Raw genomic sequence first — 17,375 nt, forward strand, 5'->3', positions numbered from 1 at the left:
TTGTCCTTGCCATCAGTGAAGTAAAGGTGTGAAGGAGAATTTATCAGGGGTTAGGAAAAACCCTCTTTATCACACATTCACACTTAGAACCGACTCCTTGTTTCATGAAGGAACCAACAGTGAAAATTTACAAAAGCTAGACATTTTAAAGACAAAGCATCATAGAGCCCATATAATGTAATACATCTTATTTTATTTATCTTGTTTTTTTTACCTGCTTTTAGAGATGATGCAGTTTAACTCCTTCACTTTCCTTGGTTCAGTTTAATGCGAAGCTATAAATCTAATTTTGTCTCATGCGTCACTTATCCCAGCTTCCCCAAAGTAAACACTAATTCACGAAAGGCTGCAATGCAGCAACTGATAACTAATGCAAAGTGAACCTTAAATGCATTTTGATCAATGAATGTAGATCATCATGTGGATTTGGAGAATTTATATAAATCATAGTGTCGTGGTCTCCTAACAAGTGATAAATAGACTTATGCAGCACCTTTAGCTGAGCACTCACAGCTAAATCTCATTCACCGATCTTCTGATTGGTAGCCCCACAAGGAGCGAATGATCCCCGGTTTGATTCTGGGAGGAGACACAAATCCCCTGGTGGTTGTGTCATGAAGGGCATCTGGTGTAAAAATCTGCCAAATCAAACATGCGGACGACCCGCTGCGGTGACCCCTGGTGAATAAGGGAGCAGCCCAAAGTAGCTCGGCTATTTAAATCTGTGAGCTTCGTGCGAGGCGGCTCGTCGATAAGCAGCAGATTTTGTTCCAGCAGTGTAATTTTCAGAGTTCAGCTGCGAGCTTAACAGGCTGCTGTTGACAACATTTCAGCAGATTATGGCATGAAATGAAAAACACACTTATAATAACATTTACATGATATTCGCCTCTTTGCCAGTGTTCCTGATCATCTTCATGAACGGTCAGATGGTCGGTCGCTGTGAATAACAGGACGGCATTTCCTCCTCTCTTTTCATAAAGGATGATTAAATCTATCGTCTGTTGAGGGAGGTGAAACAGGAAGCACTGAAGCTCCTTTCTTCAGTATTTGGAGACTTCAAAAGGCTCTTACTGTGGCCCCCATGCAGATACTTCACTGCCATTTCACTCAGAAACCTTAGTATTCAAACACACCCCCAATATAGGATGAATAAGGACTATGATTCATGCAAAGCTACCCTAAAAGACTAAAAGGATAAAAATAACATGTTGCAAATGTTGGAGTGTAGTGTACTATTGTAGTTTAAGACTGGATTGTAAAGCAGACTATTCAGCAAAAGGTGAGACACAAACTGCATGACTAAGCAACTCCACTAGGAATATAACAGACCATGCAACAAAGGCAAAGAGGAGGGCAGGACTATCAGTGTATATAACAAGTGAATATCAACACAGACAGGAAGTGAAACCCAGTTAAAACTATCAAAGAAAACAGGAAACAACCCTACAGAACACTAATAGAGGAAACAGGGGAGGCAATAATAAAAAACTCAAGACAGGAAGCAAAATGAAATGATGAGTCAGAGCAAAGAATTTCACACCAACAACCAAGATATTTTAAAATAAGAGAAAGAAAAAGAAGTGTAAGACCAACAGTACGTCTCAGATTTTAAGAAATTCTGCTGTAGTAAAGGAAAGTAGTCTGTCAGACTCTTTGGCTATAAATTGTAAAAGATAAATGTGTAAAATGACAAAAAAAGTTTTGTTAGGTGATTGTTCAGACTTTCCTGTGACTATAAAAGATATTTTTGTTAATTCACAGAATATATCCTTATTTTATTTTGTATTTTTTAGCAGTTTTGTAAAAATCAAATTTCCATAGCAGTCGAAAATGTAGTAAAAAAAAACAGGAACTTTCTGTCATTTAATTGTTTATCTGCTACTTATTATTTATGTTGGTGCAATACAAATGGCTGCAAAAATACAGTTAAAAGTCTAAAATCTATGTCCTCCTTTACATTTTCCAAAGCCGCCCAGTGGGCCAGACTGGAGTCTTTGTCTGGCAGATTCTGGCCCCCGGGCCTTATTTTTGACACCCTTGGGCTGGAGGATATGCATACAGTCTGAGAGGGTCTGTAAAGAGGAATGGCAGTGGCATGAAATATGGGACTGGCTGACTGAAAGCAGCGAGTCGTAGTTTGTATTCCTTCCTTGTGATGAGTTAGAGCAATGAGAAGAAGAGCCAGAGGGCAGGCTTGGTTCCAGGAGAGACGAAGAGACGGCAACCAGAGAATATGGATTTCAGTGGAGGGTGCAGGGCTGCGAGCATGGATCTCCACGAGGCAAGGCAGGTAAGTCTTACAGGTAGGTAAACAGTTTCCTTAAACAGGACACAGAACAAGAGACTGGAGTTACACGGTGAGAACAGAAGTCAACAATGGGAGCAAAATTACCGCCATAGTGACAGAGAGAAACGTTAAACACGAGTCCAAACATAACCAGCCTCAGCGGCCATGACAGCATAAATGTTCCCCTTTACATTTCAGGTAAAGAAAGTCAACCTAAAGCAGCCTCATCCAGCCTCACAGGGAACAATCTACTCAAGACCCAAGAACTAAGACCTCATCCAATGCATAGAATACCAACCCGTTTCACCAGCTTCAATATCACAGCTTTTCCTACTTTTGGTCATTTAATAAGAATTAATAGAGCCTGGTGTTAAAGAAAAGTAGCTGATCTTTAATTTTGCCCTTGCCCAAGGATGACAACTCAACAGCTGTGCAGGAAGTTTGATAAAGAACCAGCAGAACAAAAGTTTAACTGAAACCTTCTGCCATGCAGCTGGTGGTGCATGAAAATTAAGCCTCCGTTCTCTGTCTTTGAGTCCATAATTTTTGTTAATATTTACATTCAAACATCAAAGTGATGAAGCTATTTATTTTACAACAGAAATAGTCTTGTGGCAAATCAACACACAGTCTTTACACTCGGTAAGGATAAAGGCTGCTCAGTCTTCGGCTACCAGTGAAACTGACTTCCTTTAGCTTCAGATTTCCTTTTTGTAGCCGTTCTGTGTCAGCTAGTCCACAGTTACAGGTGCTGTGGAGCTGCACCTGTGTGTTTAGTTCTAGCTATAAATGGATGAGGCAAAATTTTACACTGACACGAGAGCCAGTTTTAAAACTGCAAAGGACCAGATATGGCACAGTGTTAGAAGATTAAGGATCTTTTTTGAACTTTGAGTCATGCAAAGCTGAATTCTGTCTGGTATGATCATTATTTCTGATACAGCACTTTTCGCTGAGCTGAAACTGAGATTTTGTTAGAACAGCTTCAATAATATCAGTGTTTAATAACTCAGGGGTTTAAGGCTTTTATTTAGCCTCTAATTCCTTTTTGATTAGACGGATGTTTAAAAAAAGTCAATTTTGCAGGAGTTTTTCAAATCTCGCTCACAGATTTGTTGTATTAATAACTGTGTCTGATTCACAGAGCCCAGGGTTGTTCAGCTTGGCCTCACAGCTGTTACTGACTAAATCTGACTCTATCTATATGCTTTTTTACTTTAAAAAAAAATATCCTTACACTTAAGAAATGACTAAAAGTCTTTCTGTAAGAGCCAAGAAGATCACAGTTAATGTCATAGTTGGTTAAAAAGCTTATTCCTCAAAGAGCAGCGTTCCAAGGTCCTTGAAGCTACAACTAGCTTCCTTCTGCATTAAATTCAACAACAATAATAATAATAATCATCATCATCATATTGGTCACAGTTTTCTAAGTACGCCATTAATCTTAAATCATAACCTTGGAAAGGCTGGGCATCTTATTACTTTCTATAAGACTATAAAAGAAACATTACCAGCATTGTGGTGACGGTGCTGGAAGCTCTTTGCCTGAGGTTAAAGTATCAACAGGCCAAACACAGACAAAAACAGCAAAAAGTATATTTTCATGAGTATTTATGCAGCATTATCTGCACAGACGTGTCCGGTGAAGTAATGAGGGCTTCATCAGACGTTCTTTTCTGCCCTGAAGTATGATGCAATACTAGGTTTTACTTAAGAGTTTAAACATCCTTAAACTAAAACATCAAACCAGAGCACAACAGTCCCAGCAGACGTCATCCTGAATCAGCTGACAGCCCAGCTGATTCTAAGCATCTATTCAATGAATCGCATACATGCCCTGCTACGTCACTCTGCTGCTGCACACATGCAAGCCGTTTTGCAAACCACTTCCATGAGCTCACAACACATATTTCAACATAAACACGTGACCCAGTCATAAAACAAGTCGAGAAATTTGTACCAAAGCCTCCTCATGTGTGCTGACAAATGTCGTCAGCTGATCACTAAACATCTCCTGCAGTTATTTTAATTTTGTAAGTGAATTGACTAAAACTAAACTAGACTAACTAAAATATCAACACTTTTTATTTTTTTTTATTTTATTTATATATTTCTTTGCATTTAATAAACTATAATAGCCTCGACAGGGGCAAATAACAATAATAAAACAAATAATAGGTTCTCTGTGCCAGCGTTGATGTTATTAGTACTTCTTTTTTCCCAGCTCTAGTCACTCAGTTTGCCTGTTGTTAAAAAGAACGATGAATCCGGAGTTTCAGAAGGTAAACCAGCAGATGAAGCTGATGTTTGATGTTCAAGAGTGGAGAGCACCGTGTAACTGAGGCGTCAGTAAAATAAAAGCTCAGCACAGTGAAACATCAGTGCAGTGAGCTCTCAGCAGAGTGGCGCTTCCGGAGTGTAAATCAGTCAGCATTTGTCGCCACCTAGTGGCTGCTCTTATTGTTGCAACTCACTCCAGAGCATGGCTCAAGTCTTTCTTGGACATAAAAACAAATCACAGCTCTTGCTGCTGCTAGAGGGCGTACAGACACCTGCAGCAGGAGGTGACTGCACTCTTTAAAGGTATCCTTGCAGCAAGATATCTGATAAGTACAATAATTATGGCTTTGGATTAAATATGTTCATTTTACAAAGCAAACATCTTGATTTTTAATTTTTTTGCATGAAAGCAGTCCTGTTAAATTCACATTACAATGTAAATACTGCAACTGCAATATACCATAATTAAAGGGTTTAGAGCATGGCATCTTTTGTATTTTTTGTTAATAATGTCAGCATTTTAAAAATTAAAATACAAAACAAACACACATCTTGACTCCAGCTTCCAGTATGTTTGGACTCTTAGTGTTTTAGAAACCTTATTCAGATCTTCTCACCTGTCTGCCTGTCTGAGTAGTTTTATTTCTCAGCTTCTTCGCTCATATTCTTTTTTTCACATGTCCTCTCTTTTTTATGTGTTTAGGATATTATACCATGGATTTATAGTGTCACATAACCTTTTAGTGTTTAATGGGATTTGTTGTTTCCTGTTGTATAAAGCTACATAATCACAGGAACTTGTTGTCATGTGCAAGGAAGGATAATTATAGCCCCTAACTGTCCTCATTAAACTGCACTGTTGATGCAAGCTGCAATTAAATCGTTGTTTGGTCAACAAGACACCAATCTGCAACAGGATTAACAAGGATTTAGAAACATTCTTCTCTTCCTCATCCATTTCTTTGTCTTGTCTAATTTTAAATTGAATAATTTTGCACCACAGTGGGTTTAATTAACTGTAAAGCATACAAAAGACATGTTTTATTGTACTGTGTGATTTTAAAAATGAAACAAACTCTTTAATCAGTATTCTTGTTTAATTTACACTATTTAAAGTTAAAACAAGAGCAAAACACACACAACTTTGGTATCTTAGCCCTGGCTCACAGTGTTTTTAGATTCATTGTCTCACTTTTAACAAGCCACTACATTTAGCACATTGTTGCTCCTAATAACGACTTCATTATTGATTGATTTGCTAGTTAAACAGCAGTGATAAGTGGCTTGTTTTGTCAAAACAAAAAAAATCACAAAGATATTTTATGTACAGATAAAATAAGAAGCTGTACTTAATTAACTATCAATAACTAACTCAGTTCAGCAGGAATCTGACACCCTGGTTTCTGGACGGTTTCCGAGTTATAAATTAAGTTTAAAATAAACTATTAGTGCTGCCCAATTTAGGGACCTGACTCACAATCAGTGTCGTGAAAGATGATTACAGGTTAGTATTAAATGACTAAAAGCTAAATTCTTTAGAGAAATGCATCTAAAGCTGCAATTTTACCTGATTACAAGTAAAAGTAAGTTTCTCATGGACACAGACGTGCAGTTCGGTATGGAGGTTGTGGGAACGGCTGCATTAGATTCCTCTAATTAATGTTTTCATGGTCTTCTGTCAGTGTCTGTATTGCTAATCCACGCAGTATGTTAATGTGTTGATGTGTTGTGTATTTGTATAGCTCTCAGTACTGATTAACCATACTCACTTACTTTACAAAGCCAATGTCGAGACTCTGAATAAAACCAATAATGTGACATCTTTGTGTACTATAAATTTTACATTTTGGAACATTAAACCAAATGTTAGTGAGTTTGTATGCATAGATTTGAGCTTGTATGTATGATTTTTACCCTGTGTGGGTTAGAGATAATCCAAACTAGTTCAGAGTTGTGCACACAATTCTTGTTTTTTTGTTTTTTTGTTTCTTAAGTATGCTTTACCCTGGGGGGAAAGGAAATCAAAGAAATCACTAAAAGCCCAGTAATATTCATGCTCATGATAAATGGATGTAAACTTCTGATTAAATGGCCTCTGTTTGTATAGCGCTTTACTTCGTCCCTATGGACCCCAAAGCGCTTTACACACATTCAGTCATCCACCCATTCACACACTGGTGATGGCAAGCTACATTGTAGCAACAGCTGCCCTGGGGCGCACTGACAGAGGCGAGGCTGCCGGACACTGGCGCCACCGGGCCCTCTGACCACCACAAGCAGGCAACGGGTGAAGTGTCTTGCCCAAGGAAACAACAACCGAGACTGTCGTAGCCGGGAGTCGAACCAGCAACTTTCCGATTACAAGACGAACTGCCAACTCTTGAGCCACGAGTTGTATTAAGGTACAACTGTAGCTTAATATAGTATGATATAAATTGCTCTTATTTTTTTATTCAGGTTTTTAATTGTTAACGTTATACTTAAGTTGTCAAAGAGGTTTTACAAAACCAGCTATGTAAGTCAGGATATAAAGATACATCTATTTTTGAATACAAAATAGGTTTTCGTGTAAATTTCGCAGATAAAAAGTTAATAATTGCGTTTAATGTCCAAAGTTTGAAGCGGTAAAGTGAATAATTTCACTTCCCTGTAATTTGAGAGCACTCTAGTCTGTTTATGTACCTGTCACTACCTCATGTGGACTTTAGTTTGAAAATTGCAGCTCGGAACGTTTGATGTGACTTTTATTTTGAATGGAAACCAGCACAAAAAAGAAAAAAAGAAAAAAAAGCTGACGCGTGGATTTCAGCTTCACTCCCACCTGGACGAGTGTAAAAATCGTTTCATTAAAATATTAACCAGGTCGTTCGCTTTATTTTGAAATCTCCTGCACGAGAGATCATTTCCTGCTGTTCTGCTCAGGTTGTTCGGGCAAACCTGGTCACGTGGTAGAAAGTGGCAAGAGGACTGGATCATTTATCAAAGTTTAAGGTTATATGTGTGACTTTGTCCTCAGGGAGATTCCCTTTCCTCCTCCTCCTTCTCTTTACCTGCACGATAAGTCAACACCTTCACTCGGAGGGAGGATGTCCAACCTGCCGGATATTCCTGCTCCGCGTAAATTCCACTGGATCCAAGAAGGAAGCGAGGACACGTTTACCAGCTTGGAGTTCAGAAGTTTAGTTCTGGTTTCGTCCGATGAGAAGATTTCAAAGTGTTAAAGACACAAAGAAGAAGCATGTTTTCCTTCCTGCGCTCAGGTGAGTTTTCCCTTTGGATCGTTTCCTCGTGCAGCACAGGTGATGCTGGCTGTCTGGAGATCTACACAGACGCATATTATAGGATATTATAGCACAGATTTATCGTGTCACAAAGTTCATATTAACCTTGTCGTGTTTATTGGGTTTATCGTTTCCTGTTGTATAAAGTTACACTATCACAGGAACTTGTTGTCACGAGCAGGGCAGGTAATTATACCCCCTCAACTGCCCTCATTAAATTTACAGCATTGATGCAAGTTGCAGTTAAATCAGTAAAGTAACTCGTGTGTTATATTATAAAATTCTAAATGACTTTATAATAAAAGTAATTCTCCATCTGTGGAAGTTTAATTCTACCAATATTATTTAGAAATGTGTGATGAGCGCTGTAAACAAAATATGTGTATGTAAAATACTGATACTTATAAATGTGTGATTACAGGTAGGCTTCTTTTCTGATGTTATTTCAAATAAAATGTTTATTCATTTAAAAAAAACAAATGCTGTTATGAATAAAAACTGTAAATACTGAGATGAATGAGCGACAAAAACAATGTAACATTATTTTTGGGGGGCTCAGGCTTTTATTAGAGGTACACGGTGGGCGTCTACATCTGTAAGCCTGTAAGACTGGAAAGTGTCTGATTGAGAGAAGCTTCATTTATCAGCATGACAGTGATCCCAAACACACTGTCAGTGCAGTAAAGTCATACCTGCACAGAAAAGTATACAGTGGAAGTCTATCAGTCATGGATTGGCCTCCCCAGAGCGTGTACCCCGACATTATGGAAGCATTATAAGGACATCTGGACAGAGGACAGAAGAAAAAATGAGCAAACATCCAAAGAAGAGCTTCGAAAGTCCCCCAAGAAGCCTGGAGAACTAACCCCGAAGACTGGTCACACCAAATATCAACTTTCAAGCTCGTTAGAATTGTACAAACTCTGTTTTTATCTTATATTGCACATGTTTCAATAAATCTTTGCACCTTTTTCACATTTTGCAAGCAAAATTTAAAAAATGAGGCGTGACTCAAGACTTTTGCACAGCACCGCACATATCTTTGGAAGTATTAGAATACATAATACATACGCATATCAGAGAACTGAGTGGAGGCCCGACTACACATTTGTACATAGTTTCTCATAGTTTTCTGTGTGTGAAGGATTTGATTCTGTGTATGTACTCTGATTACATAAATCACTTTAATCCCAGTATAATTACCTGTTTGCTTCCAGGCAGAAACCCCGCTCCTGAGCAGATCCACATTTCCTCGCTACCTCCCAGTATTCCCACAGATCAGGAGCCAGAGCAAGCTGAAAGACAAGGTGAGGATGTTTATCCTGTACACAGCATTTTTTTAAGGACTCATCACATTTTTATGAAATACATGAAACCTTTCAGCCAGACTTACTCAGCAACGTTGAGCGCTACAGGAAGCTGTTACAGCGTCGTGACAGCAAAACACAAATCTGCTCTGTGTCGGGGGAAGTGAAGCATCAGCTCCTCTTTTCCCCTAAAAGCAGAACAAACTGTTGACTTTTATCGTATTATTAATTCATATCTGTTCAACCAAGACTCGATCATCTCTTTGCTTTCACTTTCCAGGCATTAACAGCGTGGCTCCAAATAGATTTCTCAACAAATTTGTGTACAAGAGAATTAATTTGAGTCCCCTAATTTTTTTTTAGTTGGCATCTTTTTTCAATTAAAATATGGAGACCATTAAATTACTAGCTTACAGTATTTCTGTCTCCTTTTGGAGACTCATTTCACAGCTGACCAGGGGTAAGGTGGTGCATCTATCAAAGACATGCATCTTAGGTTACCTGATTCCAAATGTACGTAGGTGTAAATGATGGTTGTCTCTTTGTGCTGTGAAACCTCTTCTAGATATACCTTCCCTCTTCCGCATGACATCTGGGATAGGCTCAAACACTCCTGAATAAGCTTAGGAAAAAGGGATGGATGCCTGTATTAGACCAGTGATTCCCATAGACTGTATATAAAGATGGACATAGCCACTGTGACAGTGGTTCCTGTTATGAAGCACGGAGCTTAACATGTCTGCTGTCTGTCGTATTTTGAAAAAAGGCGTAACAAACGAGGGCGGGGTGGATCTGACTGCGACTGATGGCCTGACAGATTTATCCTCCTTCCTGACTTGAAGAGTGGCCACATATTTTCTAAATACCTTTCAAACAAATGACTGAACACATAAAGTCACCAGTAAAGTATTTACTGAGGCCTGTTTTCCCCACAGGCATCTATACAACTTAAAGGCTTGTTGAACCCTGCTGGACATTAAAAAGAATATATGTTTAAGGAGCCATCAGATTAGCTTCCCTTGTTTTGAGCTTTATCTTCGATACTTTGCACGCACTCAGCCCCCAGTCCTTCGTGCTGCACCCAGATGGTGGGAATTATGAGACTGTGACAAATCAACAACCCCGACTGACAGCAGGAAGGAAATATGATCACTTTTTTCCTGTGGCACAGACCACAACTAAACACCGGTGCAGACGACTGTCCACCTAAAGAAGAGACAGAGTCGGTACAGACCAAAGTGACAGCTCCCTGTCTTCTGGCTCCAGCTGGACTGAGGATGTCAACAGTCTTCAGCTCAAGTGTGTCACCCGTCTGGAAAAGCTGGTTAAAGTTAGCACGATCCCAGGCTAAAGAGACAAACTGCAAACCAAATGTCTGTTCTGAGAGACACCTGGTCTGCTCAGTGTCGTGAGGCCGTGAAAGCAAGACGTACACCGGTTGAATGGGGGCACTTGTCAGATGTCAGGCTAGCTCTATCAGCTCAGAGGCGTGCGCACTTCAAAGACATGAATTAAAACAGTGCTGAATTGTGCTAAATATATGCTAGACACAGCAGACAATAACCGGTCCTTGTTTTAAAAACAAGATTTTTTGTAAGGAAAAAGTTGAAAACTTCTGTTTCTTATATTTACCGTTGGAGAAAATTTGTTACAGTTTATAACTAAAAGTTTGTTTGCAAACTCAAGTGGAGCGTCCACAGTTGAAGTAGACTTAAATCATATATAATGGTCTATGGACCAGTTCTGGCCCTGGGGCAGTTTTTCGCCCATGATCTCCATGTTAAAAGAAGAAGACCGTGAACTGAGGATATATCAGCAGACGTACGTTGTTTGTTTGTTTTTGTAAAGGTGTGCCTTGAAATTTTGGCTTGCCCGTTGGTGTGCCCTGGGCAAGAACATTTTGAGAAAACTGCTGGATTGGAAGTCTTTAAAAAGTACAAAAAAAGAAAGAAGACGTTGTGATGTGATCAAAAGCTCCTGAGTGGTGATTGTTGGTTCACCTGCTGATTGAAGGTAAAGAGAGAAAAACCTGAACCTGAGTGTTTCTTCTGCTTGACTCAAAGAAGTTCCTCAGGCCGTGAAACGCTGCACTGCATTCGTAGTTACTGCACTTCTCAAAAGGCATTTACACTCATAAACATATATTGGCTGTTGCTTATTTTGGACTGGACAGTATTGCTTAAAATGCCATCAGGATCCACATCTAAATATCATTCAATATAAATATTTACAATGATAAATGTCAGCATGTTGTTGATTTTTTTCCTGGCAGTTTCCTGCCGAGGATTAGGCTGACGCTGGTCGACTCGTCGGGATCTGTAATGTTCCACTCGCTGCTGTTACAGGATGTGACAAAGTCTCAGTTTATGTTGTTCTGATGTTTGTCACATTGGAAAGGGCTCCGAAAAGCTCTTATGAAGTAATGACAAGTTCTTATGAATTATAAGCTCAAAATTGATCAGCTCTTTGCTGAATATTTGAGGGTTTTTTTTTCTTATTTTATTTATTTTAAATTATGATAATTACTTTATACTTTTCTCTCGGATGTTTGAGCTTCACTGTCCATAAGGATTCAGGCAGAAAACTCAGGATCTTCTGCCGAAAGCTTTTCTGAGCTCAAACAAAATTTAACTTTAAGCTGTAAAGCTGTGAGAAGGATTTATGTCACGGCTGGTCTTGGAAGTCACTCCTGGTCCAACGGGCAACTTAAACTGTGTTAATGTGTTTTAGAAGCATTAAGGCACTTTAACTTTACACGGCATTCTTGATATGAAGAAGAACAAGTTCTGAATGTCGTGTTCTAACTTAAAGTAAGATAAGAGATAAGATAAGATAACCTTTATTAGTCCCACACGTGGGAAATTTGTTTTGTCACAGCAGGAAGTGGACAGTGCAAAAGTTATGAAGCAAAAATTAGAATAAAATAAAATAAGAATAAATACAGTACACAACTGTACAGAATAGAATAAAATAAAATACTATATACAGTAGAATAAAATAGAATAAAATATACAATAAGATAAAAATAGAATACAAATGCTATATACAACTGAGTAAAAATACAACGATGCCAGAAAAGATTATTGCACATTAGTGTTATTGCACATGTGTGGATGTGTGTGTTTGATCAGCTGCAAAAGTCTTTATTGTGGAGTCTTACAGCAGTGGGGAGGAAAGACCTGCGAAATCTCTCCGTCCCACACCGTGGGTGCCGAGTCTCCCACTGAAGGAGCTGCTCAGTGCTGTCACAGTCTCATGCATGGGGTGGGAGATGTTGTCCAACAGGGATGACAGCTTAGCCGCCATTCTCCTGTCACTCACCACCTCCACTGGGTCCAGAGGGCATCCTAGAACAGAGCTGGCCCTTCGGATCAGCCTGTTCAGTCTCTTCCTGTCCCCAGCAGAGATGCTGCCGCCCCAGCAGCCCACACCATAAAAGATGGCTGAGGCCACCACAGAGTCATAGAAGGTCTTCAGGAGTGGGCCCTCCACTCCAAACGACCTGAGTCTCCGCAGCAGGTACAGTCTGCTCTGCCCTTTCCTGTAGAGGGCGTCTGAGTTATGAGTCCAGTCCAGTTTGTTGTTCAGATGAACACCAAGGTACCTGTAGCTGTCCACAGCCTCAATGTCCATACCTTGGATGTTCAGTGGTTGCAGTGGAGGATGTTTGTGCCTGCGAAGTCTACCACCAGCTCCTTGGTTTTACTGGCATTGATCTGGAGGTAGTTCAGCTGGCACCAGTCCACAAAGTCCTGAGTCAGTCCTCTGTACTCCTTGTCGTCCCCATCAGTGATGAGGCCGACTATTGCAGAGTCATCAGAGAACTTCTGCAGGAAGCACTGGGTGGAGTTGTGGGAGAAGTCTGCAGTGTAGATGGTGAAGAGGAACGGAGCCAGAACCGTTCCCTGTGGGGCCCCGTTACTGCAGACGACCCTGTCCGACACACAGCCCTGAGTCCTCACATACTGTGGTCGGTCGGTGAGGTAGTCCAAAATCCAGGTAGTGAGGTGATGGTCCACTCCTGAGTTCTCCAGCTTGTCCTTCAGAACCGAGGGAAGAATGGTGTTGAAGGCACTGGAGAAATCAAAGAACATGATTCTCACAGTGCTCCCAGCGGTCTCCAGGTGAGCGAGGGAACGATGTAGGAGGTGAATGACGGCATCATCCGCTCCAATGCCAGGCTGGTAGGCAAACTGAAGTGGGTCCAGTGATGAGCTCACAAGGCGCCCGAAGCTGAGCCAGGACCAACCGCTCAGGGTCTTCATCAGGTGGGATGTCAGAGCCACCGCCTGTAGCTGTTGAGGTCCTTGGGCGTGAAGTCTTTGGCACTGGTACAACACAGGAGGTTTTCCAGAGCTGTGGGACTCGTCCCAGCCTCAGGCTCAGGTTGAAGAGGTGCTCGATCACCCCACACAGTTGGTCCGCGCGGGACCTGACGACCCTCGAGCTGATGCCATCTGGACCCGCTGCCTTCTTGGCTTTAATCCTCCTCAGTTCCCTCCTAACCTGGGTGGTTGAGAGAGACAGGCTGGAGCCTTGTGTTGAGTGTGTATTGGATGCTGTTGTTGGGGATGGGGAGGGGTGAGCAGGGTGAATAGAGGAGGTGTGAAGTGTCTGAGGTGTCAGAGGTGGAACAGCAGCAGTGGGGGTGGGTGAGTCTGCAGCTGATGTTGGAGACTGCCTCATGGCTGAATCAAATCTGTTGAAGAAATGATTCAGTTCATTTGCCCACCTCACATCCCTCCCAGGCAGAGAGTTCTGATGTTTGTGGCCTGAGATGGTTCTGAGGCCTCTCCAGACTTCACCAACGTTATTTTGCTGAAGCTGGTTCTCCATCTTCTGCCTGTAGCTGTCCTTCCCATTCCTTATCAGTCCCCTCAGCTCTCTCTGCACCCTTTTCAACTCCTCTTTGTCTTTGGATTTGAAGGCCAAAGACAAAGAGGAGTAGTATTCGTGCTCAGTCATAATTGCAGCTCGTCTGCTCAGATAAGACTGACGCAGCTCGTGTTCCTGATAGCGGAGACATTGCTGGCTCAGATTAAGAGACTAAACCAGGAGAAACCTGCTGTAAACAAAAGCCTTCACATGACCTGGAGCCCTGAAGGCTTCAGATAACAGGAGGAGCAGGGAGGAGGCATAACCCATCACGTCAGAAAGGCGTCCTTTTATGTTCTGGCTGAAAAGTGAAAAGCCAGAAAGTCATTTTGCTAGAAAGTTGAAAATAGTTCTACAAAAAAAAGCAGCAGACTAAGAAGTAAATGTCAGAACAGATTATTTTATCACGAGTTTTATCATTTTTATTGCTTAATTGATGAAAGGATGTTATTAAACAAACTAGAAAGCCCAGGATGGATATCCAGCAGACGGTGACGTGTCCAACATCAGTTAAATTTGGATTTTCAACCAAGACCAGACATTTAGAAAAGACAGTCAGTTAGCCACATTTTTTTAATATTAAAAACTTCTTTACACCATTGCGTTCTCTCTACATGTGAAGCATTGTCTTATAGAGTGTTGCATGATGAGCTTATTTGTTTAAGCCTCTAAACTTACTGTTTCCACCTGCTAAGTCAACACAGTGATGCACTGTAACTCCGACACCTCTGAGCAAGAGATGCCGTCTTTAAAGTTTGCAGAAGTGTGGAGGAGAAGAATCGGCACTTTCAAAGCAGATTTGGACACACGTAATTTATTCTTTGTCTTTTCGTTGACCTTAAAACCTTTTAACCATAACTCCATGTTGTCTAATAAAATATTCTTCAACAAGTTTTCGCTGTTTGGGATGAGCTGTGTGGAGATCTGCACGTGGACAGTGGGAACGTAGACCTGAGCCTAAACTAAAGACTCTAATGTTGACTTTCCAGCTCATAAAGTCATGTTTTTAAAGGATTTTAAATAAGTGTTTGCTGGGTGTGAAATTACTGTTTAAAGCAGAGTATTTTTTTATTGTATCTTCAGTTATGTGTGTGGGGTCCTGTAATCCCAGCAGACACATGGTTATAGTTAATAGATGTTTGGATGGACGATAGACTTTATCTGTTTAACTCGACCTGTTTACGTTTATTCAGAGGGATTTACAGAAAACGCAGAGGAAACAGAAGAAAAATAAGGAGACAAGCACACAGTTCATCTGACTGAACGTGGTGGCATTATTACCTGCAGCTCTGACTGCAGTTAAACTTTGGTTTCTATGAAAGTTTATAATGAAGCAAAACTGCATTCTCAACAAGCTAAAAGATAAACATTGAACGCATTATGTTATACTTTAAGCTTCACATTATTATGTAAATATCAGTTGTTTTCCTACTCATCTGCCTGCCTAACATGCTGTTTGTGTGTTGTTGACCTGTGTAAAGTTCACTTTTCTACTTTCTTACGATGCTTTTGTCATTTTGTTGGTGTTAAATTTCAGCGGATGACGTGGTTGAAGAGAAAGGGGTGATCCAGACCACATACACTCACAGAGTACACTCCACACCCTCGGTCTTCCTCCAGAATCACAGTGATGAGCCTGTTTCCAGCACTTACTTTGACGAGAAAGTCCCTGTCCCTGAGGAGGATGACGTGGTAAATCAACCCTGGATTACATATGCAAACCTGTGTTAATATCCCCTATAAATCAAGATTTGATGTTATTAGAGGTGCAACTTTTGTTTCCCCCTGCCATAGAGGTGGATCAGTCTCCGTAAGCTCTGGGCCTTCACCGGCCCGGGGTTTCTGATGAGCATAGCCTACCTGGATCCAGGTAACATCGAGTCTGACCTGCAGTCAGGTGCCAAAGCTGGCTTCAAGGTAACTGAGATCATGCTTGGTTTGTGTTTTGGTTGATTAAGAGTTAGCTTATCTGAGAGAAGGTCAGACTGAGATCATTTTTATTAGCAATTATGGTAATTATTTGGTAATTAACTATTTTTCAACTATACTTCACAAATTATTTTGTACAAGCAGCAGTTTAATGTCCCAAAATATCTAAGTTATAACAACACCGGACCAAGAAAGGCAACAAATTCAAAAAACACTGATTACTTGGATACTAAAATTAAATCCTAATTTTCTGAAAGTTGGAGCATTTTGTCAGATATAAAAGAAATGCAGCCTTAGTTAAAAAACAAAGTTAAACATATCTAATATTTACAGTGGGAACCTTTTGTTTTAAAATATCTGCTCATTTTAATTTTTTTGCCAGCAGCAAACTTCAATAAAGTTGAGACAGGGGCTGCTTCACCTCCTCTTCACACTCTGTTAGTGTTATTGAAAGCATGAGTTTCTATTATTTTGAAATCAAAAATATCTTCCTATTCTTGCTCGAGGTAAAATTTGATTTGCTCAACAGTTTCTGGCCTTGTTTATTGTTGAGTCTTTTACTGTCCTCCAAATGTTTTCAGTGGGTGACAGGTCTGAGTGAGTGTACTGCAAATACAGACTGATGGGTCGCACGTTTTGCTTTTTTAACCTGGCTATATCACCATGGTAACCTATGCTGAACACATCAACTGGTCCAGAGCAGGTTACGTTTGGATTTCAGTTTAAAATTGTCTGGAAGTGCCACATGTTCGCTAATTCTTTTCTCTAAATATCTTTTTAACACTTAATCTGTTGAGAAGTACCTCACAAAGTTAGACCAGCGCCAACCGTGCGTCACACATATGGATGAGGAATGTGCATAAATATGATTTTCAGCTTGGTCCTAATCAGATGCCCAGTGTTGGAGTTGTAGCAAACACAACATGCATTAGATTAAAAAAGAATCACTGTGTTTGTAGGCTGTTTATCACCAAGGCGATTCAGTCAATAAACTTCATTCCACACTCATCCGACAACTAAACCAAAGTGGTTTTCACATCTGCATCATCGCGCTTTGGGCCAAGTCAAATTTAAAGTTTCTAACTTTGCAGCTGTCGTGTTAGAAATAAACAGCAGCACTGCAGTGAAAGCTTGAGTATTCACAATATTAGTTTCAGATTTATTTGCAGCGCCATTAGCATGTTTAATCTTTCATATTATTTATAAATTTCTCTCTCTTCTTCTGGTGTAGGCAGCAATGAAATAGGTAGCACTCAATGACAACATTTTATGCAGAAGAAGACTTTAATGACGTGCCATGTTTCCACTTTTCTGTGAGCGTGCACAGTGACACTGTCTTTGTCTTTCCCAGCTAACAAAAAGAAAGTCTGGCTATGTTGAACTTCCTTTCAAGAGTGTTAGCAAGCCCATTTA

The 17,375-nt window shown here is 40.4% G+C and overlaps 1 protein-coding gene across 4 annotated transcripts in view; it reads left to right on the top strand.

Annotated features, from left to right (window-relative positions):
- Positions 1–7,518: 7,518 nt before the first annotated feature.
- LOC116309203 (natural resistance-associated macrophage protein 2-like) overlaps positions 7,519–17,375 on the top strand; it is a 30,792-nt gene continuing 20,935 nt past the window's right edge. For 2 of the 4 annotated variants that reach the window (XM_031725750.2, XM_039604353.1), the window contains exons 1-4: positions 7,519–7,830; positions 9,069–9,158; positions 15,571–15,725; positions 15,828–15,950. In XM_031725750.2, coding sequence (XP_031581610.1) covers positions 7,809–7,830; positions 9,069–9,158; positions 15,571–15,725; positions 15,828–15,950 — 390 coding nt within the window. In that variant the 5' untranslated portion in view covers positions 7,519–7,808. Of the gene's footprint in view, positions 7,831–9,068; positions 9,159–15,570; positions 15,726–15,827; positions 15,951–17,375 lie in introns of those variants that run through there. The other 2 variants (XM_039604354.1, XM_039604355.1) reach the window with 2 other exon arrangements.

This window comes from Oreochromis aureus, linkage group 20 (assembly GCF_013358895.1).
Source record: "Oreochromis aureus strain Israel breed Guangdong linkage group 20, ZZ_aureus, whole genome shotgun sequence".
NCBI classification, from domain to species: Eukaryota; Metazoa; Chordata; class Actinopteri; order Cichliformes; family Cichlidae; genus Oreochromis; species Oreochromis aureus.